Raw genomic sequence first — 25340 nt, 5'->3', positions numbered from 1 at the left:
TACTTGGGAGGCAGAGGCAGGAGACTCACTTGAGCCCAGGAGTTGGAGGTTGCTGTGAGCTGTGATGCCACAGCACTCTACCCAGGGGGATAGCTCTGTTTCAAAAAAAAAATAGCTGGGCGTGTGGCAGCTATTTGTGGGCATGTGTCCCAGCTACTTGGGAGACTGCGGCAAGAGAATCACTTAAGCCCAAAGTTTGAGGTTGCTGTGAGCTGTGATGCCACTGCACTCTACAAAGAGTGACAAAGTGAAACTCTCTCCAAGAAAAAAAAAGTTTGGAAATAGTGAGAATGGTGGCACAACAGTGCGTCATTTATGTCACTGAGTTATATACTTAAAGATGGTTAAAATACCAAATTTATTTTACATATATTTTATCAAGGGAGAGAGAAAGGAGTGAAGGCCTCACTCCTTAACCCCCAAGAAGCTCCTGTCCTCTGTGCAATTACCCCCTCCCTCCCCATCACTAGCCCTGGCAGGGGGACAGAAGGGCAGCCTATGTAGACAATCGGGGGTCTCACGGTGCCTCCTCAGAGTCTGCTTCTCTGCCTCAGTGTCACCAGAAGAGGTCATTCAAGAGACTTCTGAGAACCAAAGTCTTTTCCAAAGTGACTTTTCACTCAGACAGAGAAGTGATGGTCAGTTTCTCTTGCTGAATAATCTTTAAATTCTGTCTACTGCCCCCCTCACCTACAGCAATAATGTGGAGGCTGCCATCTGGTGCACAACCACGTCACACCAAGACTGCCCTGGGCGCTTTGGACTCAGGATGTCTGATGCTCGCCACATAACGCCTCTGTGTCATCAGCACCCCCCACAGGAGAGGACTTGGGGCGCAGGCGGCATCAAGGCAGTAAATCGCAAGGCTGGAACCTGAACACAGGAAACCAAATCTGTCTGGCTCCCAAGTTCTTGCTCTAACGCCTATCCCACAGTCCCCAGCAAAGAGACTACCTAACCCAAACGAAGCAATCTAGGAAACGCCTATTTACTGCCATCCAAATGCTAACTCCATCACAAAGATATAAACTTGGTATAATATGTAACTATGAAACAGAGATCAGACAGCTGTGCCTAGGTGGGAGCTGCGGAGGGAGTGGGAAGGAGAAGAGGAGTAGGCGGGAGAGGGAGAAGAGGATTTGGTCAGAGAAACTCAGATGTGAGCCTTGGATGTACCAACTGCTCACTGTGTCTACCTAGACCAGGCTATTAGAGACATATTCACAAAGAGACAAAGGTCTCATCATTTAAGTGAGTCACTGCCGACTTCCCCACTATCCAGTTTCAACAGCAAAGACCTGGCCTATTTAGGAGGGTTCAACCATAGACTTTTGTGGGCAGAGGAGGGAGAATCAGAGCAAGGGATGGTGAAGCACCTGGGACCAGCAAGGAGGCTGAAGGAGCAAAACAAAAGAGCCACTAACAGGGGCACCCAGAACACACCAACCAGGCAGAGAACAAGGGGTGAACTGTGCACGGGCCAACACACCTGCCAGGAGCAGGCCAGCTGCAGGGCGCTGGCCGGGAAGCGGGCACTGCTCAGGCGGCTCCCCTCACACTCCAGCCCCGAGGCACGACACGGACTTAGTCCCAGCAACAGAATGAATTTCCCCACATCCTTATCCTAATGGCTACGCCAAACCTGGAATGGTAATTCTGCAACTCCAAAGGATTTACTACAGACGTCATCAGCTATCTAAATCCCAAGAATATGAGTTCCTCCAGGGCCAAATTTGTCACAGTTATTTCTAGATCCCCAAAGCCTGGGACACACAGTAGGCACTCAATAAACGTCTGTTAAACTGTCTTCCTTTTATTATGTAAAATGATAGCTCAGGCTCAGAGGCTGAAAGGCCCCAGATTTACTGCATTTTTTTGTTACCTGCCAACTAGCGAAGACCACAAAAGGCTCGAGTGGAACAGTAAAAGAGGGGGAATGAATAAGTCATTTCTAACAAGGCTGGTTTTATAGGCATCACACCTCCACTGGGCCAAATAGGCTCATTGTAGAGGCAAAATCTATTCTGCACGCACACAGACCAAAGAGAAAGCTCGGCCGGCTCTAAGGGAGAGGGCGGCTTTACTCTGCAAAGGGAGGCTCGGACTTCCACTCTCTGGGCTGGCAGGCATGGAATCCACATCCGCAGAAGTCTCTGGGGCCTTCATTAAGCCTGGCTGTGTAAGACGCCACCATTCTTCTGAGTCCGACACAAACAGGCTGCTGACAGAACGGGGACATGGGGGCTCCGTGGAGCCCAGAGTACCAGTGGGCAACCCAGGCCCACACGCCCGAAGGTGGCCCATTCTGGCTGACACACATGCTGCTGTGACCACCAACCCCTCCTCTCCCTTCTGATTGAGTGCGTCCCCAGGACCCACCGTCCTCAACTATGGGTAGAGGGGACCTCAGTGTACAACGAGTTCACAGCTCTGCCCTGCCTGCCCGAGGCTGAACATTGGCCTCTAATTAGAGTTCCTTCATTTTCACAATGAGAAAAAGAGAACATCCCTTTAGGTTAAATCAGCTCCAAGAGTCAACATTTAGCCTCCAATGTTTAATTTTCAGTTGAAATTTTAACATCATGTCTAGGATTCCAGAATTTAAAAATACATATTACCAGAAAACACAGAATCAGCCTGATAGGAGGGCAGCAGAGAGAGGGCACTGAGACTTGTCCTCTAGGCTCTGATCTTAGCAAAGATTCATCAGTCTCACTGGCTGTCACCAGGACACTCCGGAAAATTCAGACAACACCAGGGAACAGCAGCACATGGCAGGGCCCTAGAGGAGCAGCATGGAGAGGGACCTGCCACTGCCTGAGTGTGCAGGAGCAGGGAGATCCATACCCAAGCCCACCAAGGACATGGTCTACAAAGTCTCTGTTTCAGAAAGTCCTGATGGAGCGGCTGACTGCCCGCTGCACCCCTAGGATAGCTCCTGTCACATCTGATAACACACGAAACAACTCCAGCTTTTCCCTAAAACCCTATCTTGTCAGTTTCCTGGGTACATCCACAGCTGATTGTTCCAAACTAGTATGTAATGGGTTGCCAAGGGACATCCCGCTCTGTCTGAATAAAGAATCGGCCCCCAGGCAGGGTGGGCTGTTTACTGCTGGCCTGTCCCCGAGGCCTCTCGGGGCTTTCCCAGGGCACAGGAGCCAGCGAAGCCGCTCACAACACATTAGCAGGAAAAGCCAAAACACTTGTTAGGTGTTCAAACAAAACGGACTTACTAAATGTCTGCTATAAGCAAAATACTGGGAAAGGGAGACGAAGATTAACAACATATGGTCCTTGCCTTCAAATAATCTTGTATTACAGTTTAATGGGGCAAACGGATATTTACACAAATACGACAACAGCATTTGTACAGTATTTAAACCACTTCTAAAAATTCTTATGGAAATGACCAAATTTAAGGTTCCAAGTCACAATACTTGGGTTAGGAAATTGAAAGAAAAAATGTAAATCCTATATCCGTGACGTGGATATTAGGGGAATTTTCCTAGTTTGGGAGTAGAATCCTTTCGTTGGACATAAAAGATCAACTATCTGTCTTCACAGCATCTAAAATTTTTTATGCTCCGTAATGTAAGACTTCTTAAATCTCTTACTCTGCTAAGCACTTTATACATGTGTGCCTTTGGTTCATGTGAAGTTGGAATACACCCCTCCACCTGGTATGGTGATGGCCAGTCATACAGAACATCACAGACAGTGGCCTGCTGGGTTTACTTCAGATAAACAGAACATTCCAGGCACAGTGGTTCATGTCCATAATCCTCTGGGAGGCCAGAGCTGAAAGAATGCTTGAGGTCAGGAGTTCAAGACTAGCCTGAGCAAGAGCGGAGACTCAGTTTCTACCAAAAAATAAAAATTAACCAGGGGCAGCACTGTGTGCCTGTAGTCCCAGCTACTCAGAAGCCTGAAGCAGGAGGATCACTTGAGCCCAAGAGTTTGAGAGTGAGCTGCTGCAGTAATACCACTGAACTCTAGCCTAAGCAACAGAGCTAGACCCTGTCTCCAAAAAAAAAGAAAAAAAAAAAAACCCACCAGATAAAGGAAACAAACATGAAGAGGACCAAGTAGAAACTAGCTTCACTCCCTTGACAGCTCCTGGAAGCAAAGATGTCAAAGCCTCCATCCCACCCTAAAAACTCACAGTACTTTATGTTTTATGTAAAACCAGCAAGGTATGCATCAAAAAAAAAAAAAAAGACCCTCCTTAGCAGGAAAATGGGGCAAAATGTTAACCCATGATAAATCCATGTGAAGGCTACATGGGGTTTATGAGCTTGGTGTAGTAGTCTTTAAGCTTTTCTTCCATTTTCTTTTTTTCTTAAGCAAAAAAATTGAGAAGTAATGAAGGGATTTACTCCAGAAGTGCTTTCTAAGGGCCCAGCCAGCTCCTACGTTAGTTGTATATTTTTGTTCTGCTGTTAATCTTGGAATCATCGAAGATGCAACCTTCAGGAAAAAAAAAAAACAGAAAACAAAACGACAACGAGGAACACCTTCGGGCTTGTCACATCTTCTCTGCATCTGAGCGAGCTCTGTGTAGTCTGCACTGGGGCAGGGCCGCTGAGGCCACTCTGCGGCAAAGCACCTTCCTGAAAAACCACAGATTTCCACCGTCACGGAGCCGTCCCTCCTGAGGTCCGGATCTTGAACAGCCCAAATGCAGGACATACTTTCCCCGAGTGCAAACCCCAGCGCATTTCATGAAGCTGCTCAGTATGTGGAATCAGTGTATTAATAACAGCTTATTGGCACCAAATGAAAAACACACAAGTCTTAATCTTAGGTCTTGAATTTTGTCCAGGTCCTACGTCATACCTGGCTGGAGGGGCTATGAGCATGCTTGGTGACTGGAGGCTGTGTAGTGAGACCTGAGCTTTGAAACCAGGATTGGTAGCTTAACAAAATTTACTGGTTGTAGCAAAAGTAAACTTGCCTCTAGGGAGGTGAGCTCAGCCTCACCATTCTGACAGCAGCCCCTGGTGGCCAGTTTGGTAAAAAGCGTTGGCTCTGATGCTGAAAGCTCTGACCTTCCCTTCTTAATGAAGGTCACTGCAAGCAGACAGGCCATTCTAGGTAACAGCTGGGGGTGACTGGGGAAGCAGCAAAAACCCAAACTACGGTGTGTCTTTGTGCCGTATAAATCACCAAGTCATGAGATGACCCATCTCTTACATTAAAAAAAGAAAGAAAGAAAATGGAAGTACACTCTTAGAAAAGTAGAAAAAAAAAAAAGAGAGAGAACTTGTTTTAAAAGGGGTTGAGTTACAGGCAGATAATAATTACTTGCCTAGTTTCCAAGTAATCTCATTCCTTAACTTCTAAATTTTCACGGGGCACGGATTCTTGCACAAAATAAAGTACAGTCTGTCCACTTGGCAAGACAGCACCCCACCCCACGGTACCCTGACCTCTACATACCAAACGCCAGGAATTCTTACTGTGATGTAAGGAATTGCTCCAAATGTCAGAAACTTCTAGAAAATGCTGTACCATTCATTCAGAGAATAAAAAATTCAAGATTGTGAGGCCTGATTTCCAGTGCCACAGATTCACACCATTTCACTACATATAAACAGAAGAATGATCAGAGGCTGACAGTTGGCTTCAAAGGCAGAAAGGGTAGGAAGTAGAAGCCTTCAGCCTCAAGCCAGCTTTTCCGTAAGGTGCACCATGTCCCCAGCCATGAGAGAACAATCTGGAAACAATCTGCCAAGCAGCTGCTCTCATCAACAAACTGTTTATTGTAAGAAAGTGGCTGGGTCAAAGGCTAAACATCAACCCGAACCGAAAGCATACGGAGCAAAAATCAATACCGTCCCTGCTAACCCAGCGCAGGGCTGAGAGGGCGAGAAACTCAGGTTTAGTTCTGAAAAAGCCAGAGTCAGAACAAAACCCCAGATTTCAGCATGCCGGGTTGTTCTGCGTGTTATCACAAATGGTTATATGCTGAATGGCCTCATAACAGAGGCTAAAATATATGCCATTCAAAAGAAACATAACAATCAACTTTCTAGATCAATTTCCCCAGAAAATTTACAATATTAGTGGCTTCTTTCTCAATTTTTTTTAACGATGGAATCAGTATGCTTATGTACACAATGCATGGATAACACAGCCCATCTGTAAATATGTCTGGTTGTAAACTGAAAGGCTGGCTGAAATGAGATTATCAGAAGGCATGTTTTATTTTAGATGTGTCAGTGGTATTGGGACTGTGTTTTTAAACAGAGCCCTTATTTTTTAGAGACATATACCAAAATGAGAGATTCCGTACGATACCTAGGATTTGCTTCAAAATACAGGCAGAGACGTGGGTAGGGATAGATGCAATTAGATTGGCCAGAAATGTATAACTGAAGGGGAGTGTGGAGTGCGCACAGGCACATCCACGGCATTATTCAGTCTACTTTTGTACATTTGAAATTTTCTACAAAAAGTTTTCTTTTACTTGAGTGTACAGATCAACAGTTACTTTAAAGGAAGAAAGAATATTTTCTTAAATATAAGAAAAGTACTAACGGACCAATGCAAATTCATTAACTCTCCCGAGTACATGTTACCACGGTATCAGTAGGTGTCCAACATGACATTTTAGGGCGATGTCTGAGACATAGCTGTGATATTCTGAGCAGCACACTAGAGAAACAGAAAGAGCTGTTCAATTGTTCCCACTGAGTTCATGGTCTACACAGAAATGGTACCATAAAAGGGGATTCTAAGGTTTAATGCATTGTGGAACATGAGAACACATGTGAGCTGGTCAGAAAGCCCAACTGTCATAAATAATACGGAACCAAGTTTTTAAACTGACAATTTAGCACCCAAACTTAGAAAAGACAACTTCTTTGTAAATTTGAGGCTATTATATATTGCATTGATAATTCTCAAATTAACAGTAAAATTAATTTGGGGTTTACTCTGAAATTAGAAAAAAAGAAAACAGGAAGGAAAACATTCTTTCCCTGTTCTGAAATAAACTGTGAAGATTCATCTATCAGTGACTTCAATTTGTTCCAGGATAAGTTGAAGATGGCAGTAATGACAAACAAATTCTTAGAACAGAACGCATTCAAAGGAACTTAAAAAAAATTTTTTTAAGTTTTTCTTTTAAACTAAGTGCTTTCCAGAGCATAAATCCTATGCAGTCCTGGTAGGGATGAAAAAGGTCATCTCATCTGCTTCCCTCCCGACTGCACAGAGAAGGATCTGGTAATGAGAATCTGGTGACAATCCTTTAAAAAGTCATCTTCTCTGACACACTTTGGATTCCACACCTAACCCCACTAATACGAAAGGAGCCATCTTCTCTGACACACTTTGGATTCCACACCTAACCCCACTAATACGAAAGGAAAAAAACCTTCAAAATTATAAACCCTAACCTTTAAATCATTCTATGAACTAAAAAATTACACAGAAAACTTAAAGTCATCGCACATACTAAAGTGCATATGGAAAGTAATAGTCTAGAGTAATAAGCTAGGCAAATCTAGGTGGGAAAAGTCTGGATATGCCCAAAACCTCCCCTAAATTAACCACCATTTTTTAATTTGTGATGTCTGATGTTTCTTTTAAAAGGTGTATTTCCTTATTTACAGAGACTAAAAGCAGGAAGGGGGATTAGTGGTGCCATCATTCAATTATTCTTCAATAACTGCTGCATGTAGGATCGTTTTTTGCTCAAAGAAAATAACTGGCCAGATGTTTTTCTAGGCATAGAAGAGCAAAAACCTTGACATGTTTTCTTAAAAGAATATTCAGTTTTAACTTTAATTCTTTGAACTTTTACTTTGGATGCAGGAGGCAAATTGGTTTAAACTAAAAACGTTTACAGATCGGTGCTCATCCTGGGTTTGCGACACCGACAGATGGTCTAACGACGTCGCGTGTTCAGGACGGAGCTCCACCGACTAGGGCCGGGCAGCGTCTTTCCACCCTCATTCGTTCGGAATGTGAATTTCCACCTCAGAAGTGCAGCAGCATGGTGCTACAGAAATCCTTCTCATCACCCGAAGGCCCTCTCTCCCCGCAGACATACATGCAAGAGACACTCAAGAGGAAAGAACACCTATGAGACAAAATTGTGCCATAAAACTTCACGCATGCATCAAGGGGAAAGCGTATTTCCTTTTTACCAGAAATCTCCAGATATTCTACCTCAATCTTCACTCATCCTCAGGGGTAAATGGAAGAATGACCACAAAGGCAGGTTCTATTTTATCAGGCTTAAGTTTTTGTGTAGTTTTAATTAAAACAGGCGTACGAATTTAAATAAACACATAAGTGTATATTCCTGTAGATAAATGTGTGTGTGCGTATATATATTCATATGGTTGAAATTGAAAAAGTCACCATTACCAAAAAGTATCATTTAAAGCAAACATTCTAAGACTCTAAGTTGTTTTAATTTGAACCCAGGTTCCTCAATTCATGAAATGGGCTTTGAAAGCTAGAATTTTTTAAGGGATAGTATCTCTCATAATCAAAAACTACACTTACGGTATTTAACACCAATGTCTCTCCTTTTAATTTTACTTCTTTTAATTGACAAGTAAAAATTACTTATCTTTATAAACACAACATGATGTTTTGGTAGACGGATATATCGTGGAATGGAAGCTACAACATTTCTTCTGCTGATTATGTTACCAAACCAAAGCCTGAAAACGTCTCAAGAAAGAGAAACACCCACAACCCGAGCTGAGGGATGATGCAGAAATGTACTGAAACCCAGTAGCTGGGTGGAGGAGGCGCAGCAGTCCCTGGAGAGACGCATCTACACACAGGCAGCCGCGGGGCCGACACCGCAACAACACTGAGAAATCCAGAAGATTTCGCGGAAGAAATGAGCCTTTTTTTCTTATCTCCTGAATAAAGTACCTAATGGAGGGACAGACAGACTGACCTTGGCTGAATCTTCCTGCTTGCACAAGGAAACTGGAGAAACCTGCCTTGAGAAACCTGCCTGGAGGTTTCACTTCTCCTGCCTGGAGAAACCAGACCCAGGGCTGCTGCCGAGGTCCCACACGGGGAACAGCACTCCCAACACCCCAGCTTGTCTCTACCCTTCCCGCTCAGCCAGGGGGAAACGGAGTATTAAACACCACGCAGGTCCACAAATTGCCTGTCAGTTTTGAAACCCCTGAAATACTATAACCATTTTTCCAAGACGGCACAATTCTCAGAGCAACGCTCTCAAATTATTAGCATGCACAGAAACGAAAAATACTCGCCAACTATAATTCACATCCCAAGAACTGAAGGAGAACATTTATCAAATGTTATTCGGGTCTCAGACCCCAGCATTCCTGAGCTGACACCGCAAGCCCCTAAGTCCTGAAGTGTCACGCTCCACGGTCCCCACCATTGCGGGGCACCCTGCCATCTGCCCACCTCACAGCCTGGTCCTCTATCCTGCACCTGATCGCCTGTGACCATGCCCTCTGACCTGGTGTCAGTGTGGGCTCCTTCCCTAGGATGCACATTTTGGACTTGGGAAACAAAGTGTGTTCCAAGGCTTCCTAGAGACAGCTCCCCTGGCTTCCCCAGGAGGTAACGCCATGATCCGTACCCGCTCACACATGGCAGCTATTAGGGAGCCGGTGCAGGAGACAGAGAGCATTTGGTCTTGGAGGATTTTTTTTTATTCCAAAAGAGCCTGTTTCCCATCCACAAATCTGTGACTGCATAAACGGCGGATATAAACAGTCTGAGGAAATAAAACCACCCTTCCTAGACAGGGTGCCATCCCCAGAAGGAACCAGCCGAGCCGACGCTCCCTCTGGCTGAGACCGTGTCACCCCCTCCCCAGATCAGACAGCAAAACCTGCCACATGGAGAAAACCAGAACGAGGACAAAACTAATGAAAGGTGGAAAACAACAAAACCTGCGCTCATCTGCAATCCCCACAAGCATAACCTCCGTCTCTACCTTGATCTTAACCCTGAAGTATTTACTCCACAGGAGCTGCCCTGAAACTTGCCTGTGGAAACAAGATCAGGATAAAAGCACAGGACATACCGTGGCTGAAAAGCCTTCTCCTCACAGAAAAATAAAATTCTGTAAAGGGAGCTAAGGAAAACACCCCAAGTATTATTTCTCTGGCATTTCAACGTCAAAACTCATCATGTCGCCTTTTGCCATGGGTATTATGTTTGATAACAGGAAGTCAGTCAAAATGGACAAAAAAATGTCTAGTTTGGGAGAAAGGTGAAGGAAGAAAGCAAAGGAGAGAAAGAGGTATATGAAAGACCCTTAAAAACATTCGTACCTATAAAAGCTTTTACATGTTTGCTTTAATCTGCCAGCTGCTCTTTAGCTGGGGCCGTATTGTAAAGTAGCCGCCGACACAAGACCACAGCGGCCACATGTCAAAAGCTATTCAGGGCGCACCTGGAATTCTGACTTTCTCTCTAATTTGGGTCGCTAAAATTTATTTTTTCACTGTATTTTAGAGTCACGCTAGAAGTTTCTGTCTATTCAGACATGTAAGATTCAGAGTGAGGATTAAAGGTGGAGGGAGGTGGATTCCGTGCCAAATACTATGCTAAAAGGTGGCAAGCAAAAACAAAAATTTTTGTAAGGGGAGAATTCTAATTAACTTGTTAGAAAAATACAAGAGTCTCTTCGCTGCTCTATAACCCAGTTTCCTCTCCCCAGAGGCAAGGACCCGTCCCCGGCCTTGCCCTACAGCTGAGGGCTGCTGAGAGATGCAAAGGAGATCGTGACACCCATGAAGGGCTGGGTTAATTAGAAAGCATACCACAAAGATGAGAAAGTATCCCTCATTTTCCAGAAACTTTCGCAACAAGGGCTCATACTCAGTGCACGCAGGAATCAGAGGAGGAGGAAGAACCACGTGGGATGACTTAGTCTAAGTTTCTTCAAAAAGCAACCGACGGTACAAGAGTAATTCCCATCTCACTGTGTACATGTGTATCAAATCATCCCTTTGCACTCCTTAAATATACTCAAGAAGTACACTTACCAAAAAGATCACGCTCGGGGCAGAAGAAACTATACTAAGGAGTTCGTCTATTTCCTTCTTGTTTTTCCCAACACATATACAAATGTCAAAACAATCCTTATCAATAATAATACCTGTTTTTGAGGGAGAAAAAAGTTTCACAAGAAAAACTTGGAGTTGAACAAAAATGAAATGTTATAACTGGTTTTTGTTTTTAAGCATACAGTTCAGATTCCAAAACTCCCACACTACCGAAATCACACACACCCCAACACCATGGTGACTTTGCCCAGTTACTTCAATAACAAACTCTGTGGTCTCTTCTTGCTACAGTTACATCTTGATCCCAAGGGTAAAGTAACTGGACACAGAACTCCTGCCAAAAGTCCAGCCAGCTTCTACACCTCAGCTCACTTACACACTATTAGCTATCAGCCACAACGCATGCCTCACAGGATCCCAAGCTGTCTTATTTTAGAAAAAAAATCTCATGTTCCTCAGATCCCAAGAGGAATACCCCAGGTTGCAAAATGGCCCCAACTCCACAAAGCAGTGGTACAGGCCTTCTGGGCAAGGCAGGCAGTGGATGGCATGGCCCACCGTCTTCTGCTCCCTCTGGCCTCGTTGGGGGAGGTGAAAGGGCACCATTGGGCAAGGGAGCCTGCAATGGAGGGGGAGCTGGCTCTGTCCCCAGGCACAGGCTTGGCTGGTCCCAATCCCCCACGGCCCTTCTCGGCGAGAACCCCTGGAGTGTCCCTCTTCCTTTCTGCCACTTCTCTGGGAGAGACAAAAATAGAAATGGAGCCCAGAGAAAGAGAAACAAGACAGCTAGTGTGTTCTTTCTATAAAATTAGATTTTACAGAAAACAAAATCTATTAAAATGCTTCCACAAAATATAAATGAAGTGTTTTTTCTCATGTTCTACAAGGGAAAGAATTGTGTTTTTTCTATAAAGTGTCTCTCATACACAAGTGAATGTCCCCCCGCCACAGTAAAGGTGAGCTACCACTAACTTCCTGCCACCCGCCAATGGCAACAGGTGGACGTGGTGGTCCCCGACAACTTTGCCCCACCACACCCTGCAGTCCTCCTACGGCTCATCCACCTCTCGCTGCACATTAGTACCCAGGGAAAAGAAGTGTGTAGAGGTCGTGTGCATGTGGCCTCTGAGACACCATTCAAAGAAACGGGAGCGTCCGAGCAAGGGTGGGGCACCCAAATTATGAACTAACACCAGCAGTACCGTCTACCCACCAGGGCAAGGGGAGGGCTAAGGCACCCAGACACCCACATGCTAAGGGGAGCTCACAGTTAAACCTAAGAGTCACAGCTGCCGCAGCCACTTGCCAGAGTCAAGTGGTTTATTATCAATTATAAACAAATATTAAAGTGACTCATTTCAAGTAATAAATATAGTAATAAATATCAACACCTACATGAGAATCCTCTGCCTTGGAGCACTCAAGTTTAACCACGTATGAAATGCCTTCAAAATCCAACAGAGAAATGGGTTTCTTCTTTGGTAACAGGTTTGGCTCATTATTAAAATAATATACACCCATAATAGGAAACGTGGGAAACAGAGAGTTTAGAAAGATTATTAAAATCACCCTTAAGCCCGTCACCAGAAATACATCACACACGTACCAGTTATCTACTAGGTTTCCTTCAGTCTCGTATCTATGGAGGTAGGCACGTGGTATACGTGTGTTCGTATGTTTTGTGGTTTACTTTTTTATAATTTGGCTGAGGCGTGAACTTCAATCTTGCCCCTGGGAGCCGAGATTAAATGTGAAGGCCTTGGTCAGAAGGACGCCGCCCAGCCCAGCCACACAGAGCCGGCACCTCAGCAGAGCCCTCCCTCTCGTCACCTGGAGAGGGCACCTGTATGCCCACGATCAAGGAGGCATACAAGACTGAACTTGACAGTGGAAAGCACATGCTACTGGGGTGTTTAGGTATCGACAAAGGTCCCAGAACACAACCCGAGCAAATGCCAAGGGTCACGTGAGTGTTTTCTTCCCCGACTTGGATCACGATGCTATTCTTTTCCGTTTTTATCACAGTAATATGGAAGCACATAGGTGCTTCATAAATCTTCCGTGCTATTCACCATAAAGAGCAAGTGTCAAGGCACAGAACTGTATAAACACAGCTGGTGCACAGTGACGCTATTTAGATAACTGGTATATTTATTTTGTTCTTTCATATCCCATGCTGTAACAGTACCTAGCACACAGTAAATGTTGAATGAAAGACAAATATTATTAACTGGGACATTGAAATAATTTCTACAGACCTCCCCCCAAAAAAGTATCAGCAGTATAATGGAAAACTATGAAATTGTACTATGTAAAATGGATATAGAGAGAAAAAATTAATCTCTGAAGAACTACTTTATAGTTCTTGGGTTCTACACACCAGGCAGCCTAGCTCAGCAGTGACACCTTGTGGTGAGAGATCTTTGATTTCCCAAAACAGAGCATCTTTCTTACACAGGAAGCAGAAGCAGATGCCCCCAGGCATCTAATCCACCAGGCAGGAGATGAGGGGAACGGGGAAACGGATGGGATCAGCAGTGTCTAACAGATAACTGGGGGCCAAGATCCTCTGCATGTAACTCAATTCTGTGAGGATCAATGACATCTATCAAGCAGGGCTACAGAAAAGAAAACCAAATAGAGGATCGGTGCCTGTAGCTCAGCAGCTAGGGTGCCGGCCACATACACCAGGACAGACCGGTTGGATCCCAGCCCAGGCCTGCCAAACAATGACAACTACAAAAAGAAAGAAAGAAAAGAAAAATAGCCAGGCATTGTGGCGGCACCTATAGTGTCAGCCACTTGGGAGGCTGAGGCAAGAGAATCACTTAAGCCCAAGAATTTGAGGTTGCTGTGAGCTGTGACACCACATACCCTACTGAGGGCAACATAGTGAGAAAATGTCTCAAAAAGAAAAAAAGAAAAGAAAACCAAATAGAAAGTAAGAACCCAATCTTAATCCCTCTCTCTATGGTCCACATCTACAAATATTGAGCCAACAACACAACGGGCACAAGTTGTTCACAAATGTTCTACCTCAGTATCAGGAGAAGATCAAGAGGAATCATCCAGACACCTCCAGAAAGACCATCTCAGTTGGAAAGAATCTATCTTCAAAATCATTTGCACAATAGTCCTTTAGAGAACTTCCATCCCAGGAAAACATAACATAAAACCCTGAATTCTGACATTTCCTTATGCAGCCGATACAAGGCCTTCTAAGCAGAGTAACCTTAAGAAATGAAATGGTATGTACAATAATCATACACACACTCAGTTCCTTGGGCTCCCAAAGTAAAACAGAGCTTAGTCAGAAGTAAACAATTAAGAGGAAAAAGTAGTGCACATATAGAAATCCAAGAAAATCAGCAAGACAAACTAGAGGACACAAGAAAATAATTATTTTCCAAAGTTAATGTGTAATGAGGGGCCTAGTGGGGAGAACATGGAGCAAATCCTTGTTGAAATTATGTCCAAGCATTTCCTTCCCAAGGTCTGGGAATGAAGGAATCAATACCCCACCATCTGATCAGTTAACAGGTGAAAAAGGATCACTCCCCTCTGCCCCAGGCAGCTTAAAGAACTGGAAGGACAAAGATGTGAGGCATCTGCTTTGTGGGTTTTGTATGTCTCAAAAACAAAAAACAGAATCTCACTCTGTTGCCCAGGGTGAAGTGCCCTAGCATCACAGCTCACTGAAATCTCAAACTTGGGCTCAAGAGATCCTTTTGCCTCAGCCTCCCAAGTACCTGGGACTACAGGTGCCCTCGACAATCCCCGGCTATTTTTCTGTTTTTATTAGAGATGAGGTCTTGCTCTTGCTCAGGCAGGTCTTAAACTCCTGACCTCAAGCAATCCTCCCGCCTCACCCTCCCAGAATGCTAGGATCACAGGCCTGAGCCAGGCTTGTTTTGTGTTTTAATATAAGCAGGCCTATACACAAAGTCTCTACTTAGGTATTTCCGGTTACGCCCGTCCTAAAGAATACACCAAAAAAGCCAAGAGTTCTAACTTCTGCTCACAGGAGAATAATCACTCTTTCTTATTCATTCATTGCTCTGTTTGAGAGCCCAGAAGTCCAAGTCCTGGGATAAGCATGGTCAAATTCAGGAAGGTCAGGGGGTCAAGCCCAGGCTTTCCTGTTCCCTGACCTCCAGGGCTGGGGCCTCAGCGCAGACAGCACTTGTGTATGTGTCCTGCCACTCCAGGAGAGTGACAGTCCCATTCCCCTCGAGACCAGTCACCTTTACTCACATGGCCCTGCCCTGTTGCTCCAAGTAGGTGGTCCTTAAGGCTTGAAGCCCTGAGGACCAGCTTTACTTTGTTATCTTTTTATAAATCACAAGACAGAGATGATGCTTTTCTTCCCACCAAATGAATGCATAAAGACAGATAAATGACATGGAGCTCTGAGTTTCCAAGATGAAAGTGCAAAAAAAAAAAAAAAAAGTCATATCATCGTTCCCTAGAGCATTCATAAAAAACAGTGCAAACTGGCTAAAAAATGTGTAATGAAAATGCAACAAAAGAATGCCCCTTAAATGAAAAAAGAATTACCAGCTCGGCGCCCTTGGCTCAAGCAGCTAAGGCTGAGCTGCTTACACCTGAGCTCGAGGGTTCAAATCCAGCCCGGGCCCGCCAAACAACAATGAAGGCTGCAGCCAAAAGATAGCCAGGCGTTGTGGCAGGCGCCTGTAGTCCTAGCTACTTGAGAGGCAGAGGCAGGAGACTCGCTTGAGCCCAGGAGTTGGAGGTTGCTGTGAGCTGTGATACCACAGCACTCTACCCAGAGCGACAGCTTGAGGCTCTATCTCAAAAAAAAAAAAAAAAAGAAGAAAGAAGAATTACCGGGTGGCACCTGTAGCTCAGCGGGTAGGGCGTCAGGCATCTACACCAAGGTTGGAGGGTTCAAACCTGGCCTGGGCCTGCTAAACAACAATAACAACTACAACCACAAAAAAATAGCTGGGCATTATGGTGGGTGCCTATAGTCTCAGCTACTTGGGAGGCTGAGCCAAGAGAATCGCTTGAGCCCAAGAGTTTGAGGTTGCTATGAGCTGTGACGCCACAGCACTCTATTGAGGGCAACTTAGTGAGACTCTTTCTCACAAAAAAATTAAGTATAAAACGTTGGGGTAAGGGATATAATTTGTCCTTTTCAAGGTAAAGCAGGTTTGGCGTTTCAAGTCACCTGGACTGCCAGGGACTTGCTGAAAGTGTATGGTTACATCATTACATGCACAGATTTGCCTGTCCAGAGCAGACAACAGAAACAGACCCAAAAAATAATATATTCCAACAAATAAGAAACTGACAATAGGGCCAAGTTAAATGAGTTAGCAAGAATGCATATGTGGAGACTCTGGCCACCTGCCCCCAACCTAGGTATCCATCACAGGCAGCAAACAAGACACAGCCAAGAGAATTCCCAAATACAGTCCCCACTCCGTGGGCATTGTCCTTATGGACACAACTCAGGAACAGAAACCCAGGGCCCTTTTTGCCACAAGATGACAGACAGCAGCACAAATGAAACAGACGCTGTGATTTTTCCCATCCAAAGATTTGCTGGAAAATGACCCAAATCAAAACATATGTTTTTAATCCCCAACGAATGAAGTATGGTTTCCAAATACACTCTGGATACTAAAACAGGGGATGCTCCTCTGCCTGAAGCAGAAAGGGCCACCGCCAGCAAAATGGTCTTCTCCTCCTTAACTCTTCCCCCAAAATGAATGATATTTGCATATCTTAAAGATGGTTTCCAAACTCAGAGAAACAGAAGATCAAATCAGAAACCAAAATCAAAACCAGTGGACAAAGAACAAGTAAGGGAAAGAGTAACCTTCTTGGAGAAGGGACACCCTCTCTCCCCAGCTGGGCCGCAAACTCACCTCCGTAGCCGCCAGCAGGTAAAGAGGTGTTAAGGCAGGAGCTTGTTTTAGGTCACAGCTGAGGCCAAGGCTTGTGAGAATCTCTTTAAGGACTTCATATCTTCTAATATTGCTCGATTTCAGCAAGTTAAAATCTTCTTGAGTTTGCACTATGTCGGAGCTGGGAGGTAGTTCTAAGTGAACCTGAGGGGAAGACACCAGTTTGTAAATCAGAGGCGCATACAGACATTAAGAAAAGGTTTCTTTCTTCTGAAAGCTTGAACATGAACTCTTGTAATTATTGACAGCATATAAACTCTCAACTTGAGTATCCAGAAAGTAAAAGCAAGCAAGAAAAGGATTCAAAAGAGCCTAGCAGGCTCGGCACCTGTGGCTCAAGTGGCTAAGGCATCAGCCATATACATCTAAGGTTCAAATCCAGCCCGGGCCCACCAAACAACAATGATGGCTGCAACCAAAAAATAGCCAGGCATTGTGGTGGGCGCCTGTGGTCCCAGCTACTTGGGAGGCAGAGGCAGGAGACTTGCTTGAGCCCAGGAGTTGGAGGTTGCTGTGAGCTGTGATGCCACAGCACTCTACCCAGGGGAACAGCTTGAGGCTCTGTCTCAAAAAAAAAAAAAAAGAAGAAGTGTTTTGGTCTTTGTTTAGAACTCTGGTGATGTTTTTGTGACCAGAAATACGCTAACTCCTATTTGCGTCAGTTAGTCCATGGTAAACCTGGTATGTCAGAGTTCCCAAGAACTCATCAAGGACATGAAGCAAGGACTTGCTGGGGGCAGAGCAAGATTTTGCAGACAAAGGGCCTCCCACACACACACCACAGCTGAACTTAAAAGATTTGGAGCTTCATGTATTCACTTCAGGCTTTCTTCTCTAGTTAAAATTAAAATATTCCACCTGTCAACAGTCTGGGTCCTGGTATCAAGGAACTTACTGGAACCTCTACTCCTCGGAGATCAGATTTTAATTGGGCAATTACAGCCTGGAGGTTGCCAGAGCCCTGAGTACCCAGAAAAGCAAACTGAGCTCATCTGCTTAGCTTTTAGTTTTGCCAATTGTATGCAAAGCAGTGGCCACGAAAAGCACAGTGCCAACCCCATGGCACCTTAAAATCTCTCAATTCCCACTCAAGCCTTAAGCAAGTCAAATACACCATCCACATATATTTCCCAGAATGGTCCAAATGTTAAATGTTGAGGCCAATCTGAAAAAGGTCTGCAAAACCCTCTTCAACACAGTCCCCAAAATACAGCTGGTTGGCAGCAGGTGGCTGCTTCACCCACAACTGTGTGCAGGTCAGGAGCCAGCAGGAATGCCTGTCCTCTAAACAGCCTTGGCAAGCGAAGAGGTAGAAAAGAGAAACCCTCTAAAGCAGTGTTTTTCAACTTTTTTTATCTCCCAGCACATATGAACCTATAGTTAAGCTTCCATGGCACACTTAAAATGTTTTGATCCAATAGAAAAAGAGAGTTAAAAAAAGAAAATACTCATTACGCTTTGAACTTCTTTTGAAAATAATTTAATTAATGGTCTTTAAAATTTTTCACTGCACACGGGTGTGCCACGGCACCCCAGTTGAAAACCACTTCCCTAAGAGCTTGTTATCCTCTCAGACTCCACCATAAATGTGTGCCCCTGCTCTGCCACGGTCAAAGCCAGCTGGCAAGGGAGAAGCAGCACAGCAAGGGGCCCAGAAAAACTGAGCAACTTCTGTTGCCACGAGCCCACGGGAGAAGGGGAGGTGTGTCAGGACGGCACAGGGACTCAATGGGCGGGGTGGATACACAGAATATCCACACGGTTTGGACACGTGCTAGACTCGTTCTCACATGACCCAAAGGTGCCAATGAGAAAAACCATGGATCATGCCACAAACAGGCCTCTGAGTTCCAGGGGCAAGAGGAAAAGCCTGCCCTGGAATGATGGGCACTGCCTTTGCTTACTCTCTTAATGATTTAGGTCAGGGGTCCTCAAACTATGGCCCGCCTAGGACATTTATCCGGTCCTCTGGGTGTTTTTGCTGCCACTGCCTGTCCTGCTTAGCAGCGGACTCGTCCTGGGGCCCACAGTCCGGCCTTCCAACGGTCTGAGGGACAGTGAACTGGCCCCCTGTTTCAAAAGTTTGAGGACCTCTGATTTAGGTGCTTCTACAATGCAAACAGCAAAAGGGGCCACCTCTGGTTCTACGCTCACCACTAACAGGGAAAAAATGGCACACAGCAGTGTTCATGGTAGATTTGTCCTCCTGGTCCTCCATGGTATCCAAGTCTCATCCTCTGGTTGTAGTGCTGTTACCATAGTGATAAGCCTATTTCTATACATTAGATTCTTCTAAAAATAAGGTTTTTTTTAACTGGAAGAAAGCCAGAGCTAAAAAAAAAAAAGCCTCCAGCCACAAATGGGAGAAACAGAGCACTCCTGGCATCTAACAGAGACCAGAGATACAGACCGAACATCCTAAAATACATAGGATGACCCTTCCACACAAAGAAATATCTGGCCCCTAAAGTCAATAGTGTAGTGGCAGGGTAGAGAACTTGGCTATAAAAATAGACCCACTTTTGCTACACCCTAAGCTAACCAAGAAAACAGAATCTTTTAAAATCCATTTGAAAGGCTTTATTTGGACAACTTCATGCCAAACTTCTCGTCTAGCGGATAGTCAAACATCAGCATTAATCTATAGCATTAAGTCTTCCCTGCACACCCGATCAGTACTACAAGCATGCAAATATTTTCTTTTTCTTGACTGTTATGAATGGCAAAGGCATCAAAGCTGCAGCGTACTTGGCTGGTGATACCCCCGCCTCATGTGCAGCTGTGTTCTGCCCTTGAAGTACTTCCCGCCTCTTATTGGGTTACATCATTACTAGATTTATTACAAAGATGAAGACTATAAAATTGAACAGGGAAAAAGGAAACTAACCAGTCTGTGATAATATTTATTTTTGATCCTAGTGAGGTATCAGAGAGACACTGGCCTGCAGAGAAAACAGGGACCCTGCCACACAGAACTCTGGAAGTCATTTAAAATCAAAAATGACATTCTAATCCTCTGAATCTGATTTGTGAAGCTGCATCACATTGCCTTTTTTGCCCCTAGGGCAGTGCGCTGCAGTATCAAATTTTATGATAGGAATGGGGTCAATTTAAATGGTGCAGCAAGCAGATTTGCTGTGTAACTCAGAGAACTGGATCGCCACAGTGCCAAATCAATTTTCTAGTACAAGTCTGTGCACAGGGGTGGTAAAGTTCGCAATTCAAAACTGAAATATGGCTCTAGGAAGTCGGGTTTTTAAATGGATTTTCTGAGAATGAGCAGTTACTATAGTTACCATATTTGCAGAGAAAAAGATAAGGAGAACTTTTATTAGGCCTCCAAAAGCTAACTGATATGGTCTGCTGCCCTGCAGGAAACCTGCTGGGTTTGTATGTGTTCATCTGTCCCAAGCATCTTTGGCTGATTATTATCTTAAGCACAAATGAATAGGCTTTAAAATAGCCAAAAAGCAATACCACCTTAAAAATGTTTGATCAGAAAACCCAAGAAACTTAGCTTCTAGAAGGTCTAGAGACAGAGGTGGTATTACACAATGAAAGTAAAACAAAATTTAAAAAGTAAACAGTTCTCTAACTCAATAAAAAGATCACTATAATAAAACAAAATCTCTTCCCACTCATCTTGGGAACTCTTCTGGACAAAATATTTATATCTTCTTAGTTTTTTGTTTGTTTGTTTTGAGACAGAGTCTCACTATGTCGCCCTTGGTAAAGTGCTGTGGCATCACAGCTCACAGCAACCTCAAACTCTTAGACTTAAATAATTCTCTTGCCTCAGCTTCCCAAGTAGCTGATACCCACCACAATGCCCCACTATTTTGTTGTTGTTGCTGTGGCAGTTGTCATTGTTGTTTTAGCTGGCCTAGGCCAGGTTCGAACCCACTAGCCTCGGTGCATGTGACCAGCACTGTAACCACTGTGCTAAGTACGGGTACCGAGCCATATCTTCTTAGTTGTGTCATTAGATTAATGAATCTTTTTTTTTTTTTTTTAAGATAGAGTTTCACTTTTTCACCCTTGGTAGAGCGCCATGATGTCATAGCTCACAGCAACCTCAAACTCTTGGGCTCAAGTGATCCTCTTGCCTCAGCCTCTCGAGTAGCTGGGACAGTGGTGCCCACCACAATGCCTGGCTATTTTTAGAGACAGGGTCTCACTCTTGCTCAAGCTGGTCTCCAACTCCTGAGCTCAAGCAATTCATCGACCTCAGCCTCCCAGAGAGCTAGGATTACAGGCGTGAGCCACGGCACCCCGGCCTCAATTATCAAATCCTTCTGAACAAGTGAGTGTTCATTTAAGTCTAACAAAAACCTTTGCCTACAGCATTAAAAGTTTCATAGTAAATTATGAAGAATTCTGAAATGGTCTATCCTGCTGCTGTTCACTAACAAAAAGCTAAAAGGAGAAAGAGGATGGAAAAAGAACAGCAGAAGAGCCAAAGGACCTCGAGGTGTGGAAGGAAACTAGAACTTTCCTTTGATCCTCTTTCCATTTTGTCCTTACCTGTGTATTAATATGCCATAAATCTAATAACTTCAATGTATTAATATGCCATAAATCTAATAACTTCAATTTGCACTTATTTGAAGCTTTTTCTGAGCCCTTAGATGTTAAGAATGACAAATCATAAGAAAAGAGTTGGGAATTTGGAGATCTTGTTAGCACAAACTACCGCTGTAACCAACTGTACATTTTAACATGATGGTCACTGACATCTGGAATCGCCACCCAAGGCTTTCCACTTTCCATGTTAAATAAAGGATTGATTATATTAACCACAGTGTACTATGAGGCAAGAAAGTGGACCGTGTATTTTAGAAAGGTCATCACTAGCAAAGATCAACACAAGATCCTTGGTTAACCAGCAAGCTCAACTCCTCCATCATGAGTCTTTCAGTTAATCAGGGTATTCGTGAAAACCTGAACTAAACTACCTTCTGCTCACCATCAGCAAAAGCTCCCCACCAACAGGAACCTGCAGCAGCCCGCACCACAAAAACTCCTAAAATCTTCACGTGTAAAGCCTTAAAGAGCATATTCCCTCTCCAAGATACCCTAAGGTCATCAAATCAGCACCCCCCTCAGTACCTGGCAAAGAACAGCTTCTCCTCCACATGCTCCAAAAGGCACTTGGATAACCATCCTGTCCTGGTCCTTGTTCTCTAGGTGGCCCTGGAGCTTGCCCAGACTAAGCTGCTCTCCAGGGACCTCCTCGTAAACACAGCCACTGCTTAGGATGCTGAGTGTCACCTTACTCTGGTCAGACTTAGAGAAGACCAAGTTCTGGACTGTTTTCTGCAGGACAGCCTTGCGTGTCATCTGAAAGCCACCAAATGTGAAGGACGAAGATAGGCCCAACACCTTCCCTCCCTGAGAAAGGTAGGCCATGAACTTCTGGTGCAGATCTTTGGGAATGGACTCCCTGGTAGCCAGGACCAACAACAGACAGTTGTCTGGCCACGGGTCTCTGAGAGCGCTTTCCTCCAGCAGGTGGTAGAGAAGGTAACTGTCGGTGTCCACGCAGTCAGCCAGGACAGATTGGACCTGCTGAAACCGGCCGAGGGCTTCCTGGGAGTCGGAGCCCACGTAGATGAGAATGTTGGGTGCCTTTCCCGTGATGTTGACTCTCTTCTCTTCCCTTTCAGGGCAGGTCTCATCAACAACACTCTCTAAACTGCTGCTGTAATCATAGGGAAGATCTGGAATGTTCTCTGCAGATGCAAACTTGACTGACTCAATGGTACTGTTCTCTAGTTCCAAACACTCATGGCAACTAGACAGATGGAGGTGGTAATGCTCAACAGAGCCCCCTCCCCTGTCACTGTCCCCCACAGGCTCACTCCCAGAGGCACTGCCCCTCCTCTGTTTCGGTTCTTCACCAAGAACCCTCGGGCCGTCTTTGCCAACGTGCTCCATGACGTCCTGCTTGGGCTCGATCTCCAAAGCAGGTTCAGGGCTCAGCTGCAGGACTTGAGCTGGCTTGTTTAAAGCCTGATCCTTAAGTTCCTTTAGAGCAGAGTCCTGCAAGTGCACGGCTAAAGCACAAACAAGAAAGATATTAGCTGGCATTTCCGGTGTATCATGCAGGTCAGCCCAAGAATCCTATAATCCTGCACTCCATGACATCCACTCCAGGACAGCCACCTGCACGGCTCCCACCTGCAGCTCCACCTCAACTCAGTGGCCTCCCTTGGAACTACAAACTACTCCTGCCTGCTGGGAGGGTGCCCCAAGTGAGAGCCTCAGTTTCCACAGCATTTTTCTCACACATACCAGAGAACCTACGATCCTCTTAGTGACAGGGGAAGAAAGTGAGATCCAGGGAGGTGACTTTGCCTACTTATTTATAGATTCAATTTCATGGGTGTTATTCTCCTACACGTCTGTGTATATGCTAACGAGACTGAGGAAAGACGAGAACACACTCTCTAGAGTCCACCTCAGCACACCCCAGTGAAAGCTGCCCTCAGGGCGCTGCCCAGGATCAGTGAGGAGAAGGGTCTTTCTAGGATCCTGTCACAGGACTGGAGTGTAAGTTCCCAGTCACTGATTCAAAAGCATTTCTAGAGCACCTGCTCTGTGTTTGATGTGGTACTAGGCACATGCACGCGGCCAATCAGAAAATTAAATGGCTGCACAAGTTGCCAAAGCTGCCACTCTGATTTGCAAAAAAGAGACTTTCGCAGACATAGAAAGTCTGCTTTTCAGCCTAATTAAGGAAGAACAGTTGGCATGTTTCCTGAAAAAAAGATTTGTTCCCAAAAAAATGTTGGCATGTGTGTTTGAAATAGAGATCTGGGAAGAGTTAGATTTAGAACTTCATAGTAACACTTGGTTGTGCTTCCCATTCAGTGAGAACTAAGGGCTACAAACCAGTTATAGGGTATTGAATGGGGTGAAATAAATGGGTTCTGAATCTGAGTGCCTTCTCGTGGGAAAGACAATGCAATTATGGAAAATACTTCCTTAAGAAATTTAAGAAGCACTATAGACGTAACCCCCCTCAAAAAACATCTTGACACACATATGAATTTTATACTATTACAGTTAAATTGAGCCTGTTGACTGAATCACACTGAAACTAAGAGCTGCCTTAAGTCCTCCCAGCATGAGTCCCTAAGCTGATGACCCATGATATCTAAAGTTACTTACAAACAATCTTCTGGGGTATCAGTCCATTATCCATCTGGAGTCTATCTTCCATGAACGCCACTCCCAGTTTGCTGAAATCATCCACACTTGCTTCAGCAATTAATCGATAAGGCTCCCCAGGTCTGCAAGCTAATGGCAAGCAACAGTCCGACCACTTTACAATCTGAGAAAAAGCAGGTGAGGGAGGGTGGAAAAAAAGAGAGGTTAAAATTTTTTCTTCTCTAAAATAACTAGACACTTCATTATTCCCTTCAGACTTCCCCCCACTAAGTTACAGTCAGGCAAAACAAGTTACTAGATAATTGCACTTTATTAATATCAAAGTTGTTTTGGCTTAAACATCCTCATTTCTATTTTACAAAGCATTAAATAAAACTCATTTAAAAGTAACTGAAGTTTCAACTTCTTTAAGGAAAGGGCCTTCCCCAGATACCAGAAAAACATAGTGTTGCCCTTTAACAATATAAAATAGGAGAGAAAAACTCGACAACTAAGGGTGTCCAACCTGCGGCCCACAGACCACATGCTGATTATTTGAGGACTTCTTTCCTTATCTGTGATGGCGACATCACGAAAATTATCCATGGACCTTTTTTGTATTCATCAGCTTTCAATAGCGTGTATTTAATGTGTGGCCAAAGATAACTCATCTTACTCCAATGCAGAGCAGTTAAGAAAAAGGTTGGACAGCCCAGTGTGGACCAAAGTGTGGCCCAAAGCCAAGTGTGTGAGACCTGCAGGGTTCTGAGCAGGACCCCTCCCCATCAGCTACACTGCTGGAGCTGGAGCAGAGGAATCAGGAAAGACTTCTAAACATGCTTCCACCTGGATTCCCACGCTTACAGAAATGTGAGAACCACCACCAAGGACAGCCGGACGGTTCTTGTCGGTGAGGAAGTCCGTGTTCCCAGCGCAAGGAGAGGGGAAAAGGGAAAGATAAAACAGCCTTCTATGCCTTCCAGTTTTTACAAAAGAAAAATCTTAAACTAGGACATAGCTGTGAGGGTTCCCAAAGGAGATGGGAGCCTGCTGGGGCTCAGAGCCTGGAACTGGAGTCAACCTCAGCTCATCGTCTGTGTCTGTCCTCAGCAAGCCCGAACCTCTCAGCATCCTCATACGGAAAATAGGAATGCTACTAATATTAATACCAGTCCTCTTAGAGGTTTGTTGTGTTAAGGAGATTAAAGAGTGTATGAGGCTC

General features: G+C 44.7%; 1 protein-coding gene across 1 annotated transcript in view; it reads right to left on the bottom strand.

Moving 5' to 3' along the window:
• Positions 1-25340, bottom strand: part of HLCS (holocarboxylase synthetase) — a 239689-nt gene that overhangs the window by 149980 nt on the left and 64369 nt on the right. The window contains exons 3-5 of the mRNA XM_003800674.3: positions 24140-24302; positions 22076-23022; positions 16928-17110 (exon numbers count right to left, since the gene is read on the bottom strand). Coding sequence (XP_003800722.1) covers positions 16928-17110; positions 22076-23022; positions 24140-24191 — 1182 coding nt within the window. The 5' untranslated portion in view covers positions 24192-24302. The remainder of the gene's footprint in view (positions 1-16927; positions 17111-22075; positions 23023-24139; positions 24303-25340) is intronic.

Source organism: Otolemur garnettii, unplaced genomic scaffold, assembly GCF_000181295.1.
Source record: "Otolemur garnettii isolate 467f Iridium unplaced genomic scaffold, OtoGar3 scaffold00180, whole genome shotgun sequence".
Taxonomy (NCBI): Eukaryota; Metazoa; Chordata; class Mammalia; order Primates; family Galagidae; genus Otolemur; species Otolemur garnettii.
Note: the sequence above shows the minus strand (reverse complement) of the source record. Positions and strands in the feature narration are given on the sequence as shown.